Source organism: Hibiscus syriacus, unplaced genomic scaffold (genome assembly GCF_006381635.1).
Source record: "Hibiscus syriacus cultivar Baekdansim isolate YM2019G1 unplaced genomic scaffold, ASM638163v2 tig00014444_pilon, whole genome shotgun sequence".
NCBI classification, from domain to species: domain Eukaryota; kingdom Viridiplantae; phylum Streptophyta; class Magnoliopsida; order Malvales; family Malvaceae; genus Hibiscus; species Hibiscus syriacus.
In genome coordinates, this window is record NW_024062326.1 from 780699 (window position 1) to 784233 (window position 3535).

Below are 3535 nucleotides of genomic sequence, written 5' to 3' on the forward strand. Positions count from 1 at the left end.
TATTGTGTTGCAAAAGAAATTGAATTCATCGGGAAATGAAGTAAAATATGACGTTTGAGAGCATAGAAAATGGTTGCCGTAAACTAGGAAAAAGATACTCAAATTATGAAAAGAGATCCTGTTAGTAGGCCTGCAAAAGAAGCCGAGTCAAGGTAAACTCGGCTTAACTCGAAAACTATGAACTGAAACTTGATTCGAAAACTCATGAGCTTAAAATTTTTAAGTTTAGCTCGAACTCGAAATCATGAACTGAAGCTCATAAAAGCTCGAAAAAGTTTGAAATGAAAATAAATTCTTAAACTTAACTCGGTTGAAGCCTCCAACTCAAACTCGAACTTGAACCTTAAATACATAAAAACCTTATAATGATTTTTTTAAAAAAAAAAATCAACACATAAATGTTAATATTATTAATAATTTATTCTTTAAACTAAAATCTTAATATATTATATTTTCAAGTTATTCACAATCTTTTCGAGTCGAGTATCAAGTAGCTTGTTTTGATTTGTTAAGAATTTGAGTCATACTCGAATCTATTAAAATCGAGTAATTATCAAACTTTGATTAAATTAATCTCGAATTACTCACAATCTGTATCGCCTCATTTATAGCCCCGCTTGTTAGTCCGCAAATAAACCAGTGCACTTTAAGCAGTTGGTGGCTTAACCGTTATCTTTTGGCCAAGTTTATTGCATCTTTATATGTTTAAAAATAGGGGAGATTGGTGCGCTCATACACGCACACATACAATATTATATACTACTGAATATGAAATGACCCTTATATTAAAAAGATCAACAATTAAATGCCTTTTTTTAATAATTTGAATAAATTATATGATAGTATCTGTTTAGAATTTTTGTAATCAATTACAAGATATTTATATTCTATAGATACAATTGTTCGAATTCGAATCTTTTAGTAATACCAACATTTTTTTTACCATAGATATCATTCAATAAGTTTAATTAAACTTATAATTTTTGAATTTTTGTAATTATATCACTATCAATTGAACTAATACTTAATAATAAACATAATTTTCTAAAAACTTTCAAATATATAAAAATAAAAAATTATTTGATATATAGATTGTGTAAATTTTAGTTTACAAAAACTTATTTTTTCTATTAAATTTTAGTTTACAAAAACTTATTTTTTCTAATGATATGTCATACATATTCTATTTTGGCTGTAGAATAAACTTAAGACTTAGAGTCTATAATTTGATTTATCATTTTAGATTTTAAGATTAAAATAAATAGATTGTGTAAATACACAAACTCAATCCAAGTAACAAACAATAAATTTAGAGATATTAGTGAGATTAAACTTTTCTTGTAATATTGGAGCACTGTTAATAAAACTATAGATATTTTATTTATTTAAACGACATCCTTCTATCATCATACTTTGTAGTTATTTCATAATTTTATTAAACTTTTGACTAACCAAAAAACTAAATATCAAACCTTTTAAGGAATATATTTTTTCACAAAGAAATACCAGAATAATAATATTTCATGAGGGTAATAATTTGCATATCATAAAAATACCCATGATATGACACATGGTCCCTTCCTCACATTCCATAACAAGAAAACCCTAGAGCTAGCCAAATGGGAGCTCTCCCCCAACAACCTAATTACAATAATAATAATATTTTTACATTATATCAAATCTTGATACGCTTATTAATTATTTATTTAACAAAGCATCACATATTTCCGCTCTCATCGTCTCCACTAGGGTCATTGTTATTCCACTGAGAGGGATAATAAAACTCAGAGTTTTGATTAAAAGAACCACCACCGGAGACGCCATGGCCAGAGGCTGGTCTCCTTCCATACTGGGACGCCGCCTTGGGTTGCGGCGGCGGTATTTCATTGTAGGCATAGCGGATTATATCGGCATTGGTGGCATCCAATTCCTTTTGGAGTCTCATGACTTGTCTTTGAAGGACTGAAATGGCTCCAACGCAACCATAAACAGGATCTTTCATCCTTGCCTCGGCTTCATAGGCGAGAGAGTTGACTGCATCTTCCCTTTGATGGGGCGGCACGTCGTTTAGCAATTTGCTGACATTGCTTGCACCGAATATTTTGTGAACGTTGATGAACTTTTGTGGCTCGTCTGGTGGAAAATATGGTGCAAATATGCAATCTGGCATGCATTTTCTTCTCAAACACTTGCAGGCTGCACATGGTGGGTTTGAATAGCTTGAAGATGCCATTTTCTTTTCTTCTGATGAACGAGAAAAAAGGGTTTGTTTATTCAACTATCAATATTTGACTTATTGATGATTTAACTCGTTTCACTCACAATATTAAAATTTGATTCTAAATGGTGATTAAAATATTAAAACTCCCTTCTCGGTAGATTAATTTGTAATTTAAAAAGTTTGTTTGTAAATTATATTTTCTCAAGGTTTGTTGGAGGAAAAACTAGGTTAAGTACCTTAAAGATTTCGTGAGACGTTGCTTAAGGGTGAAAAAACACTTTCTCTTCCATCTAAGTTTTTCCTTCAAACAATTTTTCTGACCGACAAACAGCTTTCTTCGAACTTAAATACTAGTGTCAGAAACCTTTCGTCATAAATCGTAAAAGAAACAAACCCAAAAGTCAAAAACAAAAAAAAATAATTTTTAGGGAAAAACGAACAGTAAATTAACATGCAAAAACTTTGGTCAAAATAATGGCACAATATTGGAACAAAACCTTCTCATGTATCCCATCGTTGAAGAGCACAAAAATTCCCAAGATTTCAGCTAAGTATCTCCCTATTTTCTGCTTTACGTATATGCATATACTTGTCAAATTCTTTGTGGGAAAACCTTAAAAGCATGAAAAGATCATTCTCAAAATTAACCAAAAGAAAAGTGTGTGTGTGTGTGTAGGTATTACCTGTATTCCCCTTGAGTAGGCTAGGCTCTTTCAAAGTTTCTTAGTACAGCCTCTGATAATAGGTTTATTTTGTCCCTACGAGAAACACTATGCAGCAACAGAAAGATGAAAAATTTCCATAGGCTTAGGGTTATGAGAGTGTGTTTTTAAAGAGAATACCCTAGTTGAAGTTGAAGAAGAGGAAGAGCGCCTGCAGTCTGCACAAGTTCAGTGACAGAAGAGAAGGAAGTTATGGGAGAAAAGAGAGGGAATTAAGAGGATTTTGCAGTGATGATAAGGAGACACAATGGAAGAAAGATAAATAAATTCATTAATTAATATTTTTTTCTTTCTTTCAAAAAGCCAAAGACGACCGGGGGGGGGGGGGTTTAAAATAAATGGGGGATACAAAAGGATGACTGTGACACTGTCTGCACTTATAATAATTATATCTTAGATTTTCAGAATCGGTTCTATTATCGAACCGGACATGCTATCGGTTCATTGGTTCAATCGATTGAATTGGTCTTATCGGGCAGAACAACCGGACGATGTCATAATTATTTAAAAAATTAAATAAAATTATCAAAAATATTTAATAAAAAATAATTTTTTATGTCACAAGTCATATTCAAAGCAAGTCATAACATAT

At 31.3% G+C, this 3535-nt stretch overlaps 1 protein-coding gene across 2 annotated transcripts; it reads right to left on the bottom strand.

Annotated features, from left to right (window-relative positions):
• Positions 1–1464: 1464 nt before the first annotated feature.
• LOC120207254 (LOB domain-containing protein 25-like) lies at positions 1465–3182 on the bottom strand. 2 transcript variants are annotated; one of them, XM_039206768.1, is made up of 2 exons: positions 2905–3182; positions 1465–2244 (listed from the first exon to the last, which is right to left on the bottom strand). In XM_039206768.1, the coding sequence occupies exon 2, from the start codon at positions 2231–2233 to the stop codon at positions 1718–1720; it is 516 nt and encodes a 171-aa protein (XP_039062699.1). In that variant the 5' UTR covers positions 2234–2244; positions 2905–3182; the 3' UTR covers positions 1465–1717. The 2 variants fall into 2 exon arrangements, with proteins under 2 accessions (XP_039062699.1, XP_039062698.1); XM_039206767.1 differs by having other exon boundaries at positions 1465–2249.
• Positions 3183–3535: the final 353 nt, after the last annotated feature.

What these genes read in the sequence shown, in the direction of transcription:
- LOC120207254 (XM_039206768.1), bottom strand. Translation starts at nt 2,233, where the DNA reads ATGGCATCTTCAAGCTATTCAAACCCACCATGTGCAGCCTGCAAGTGT.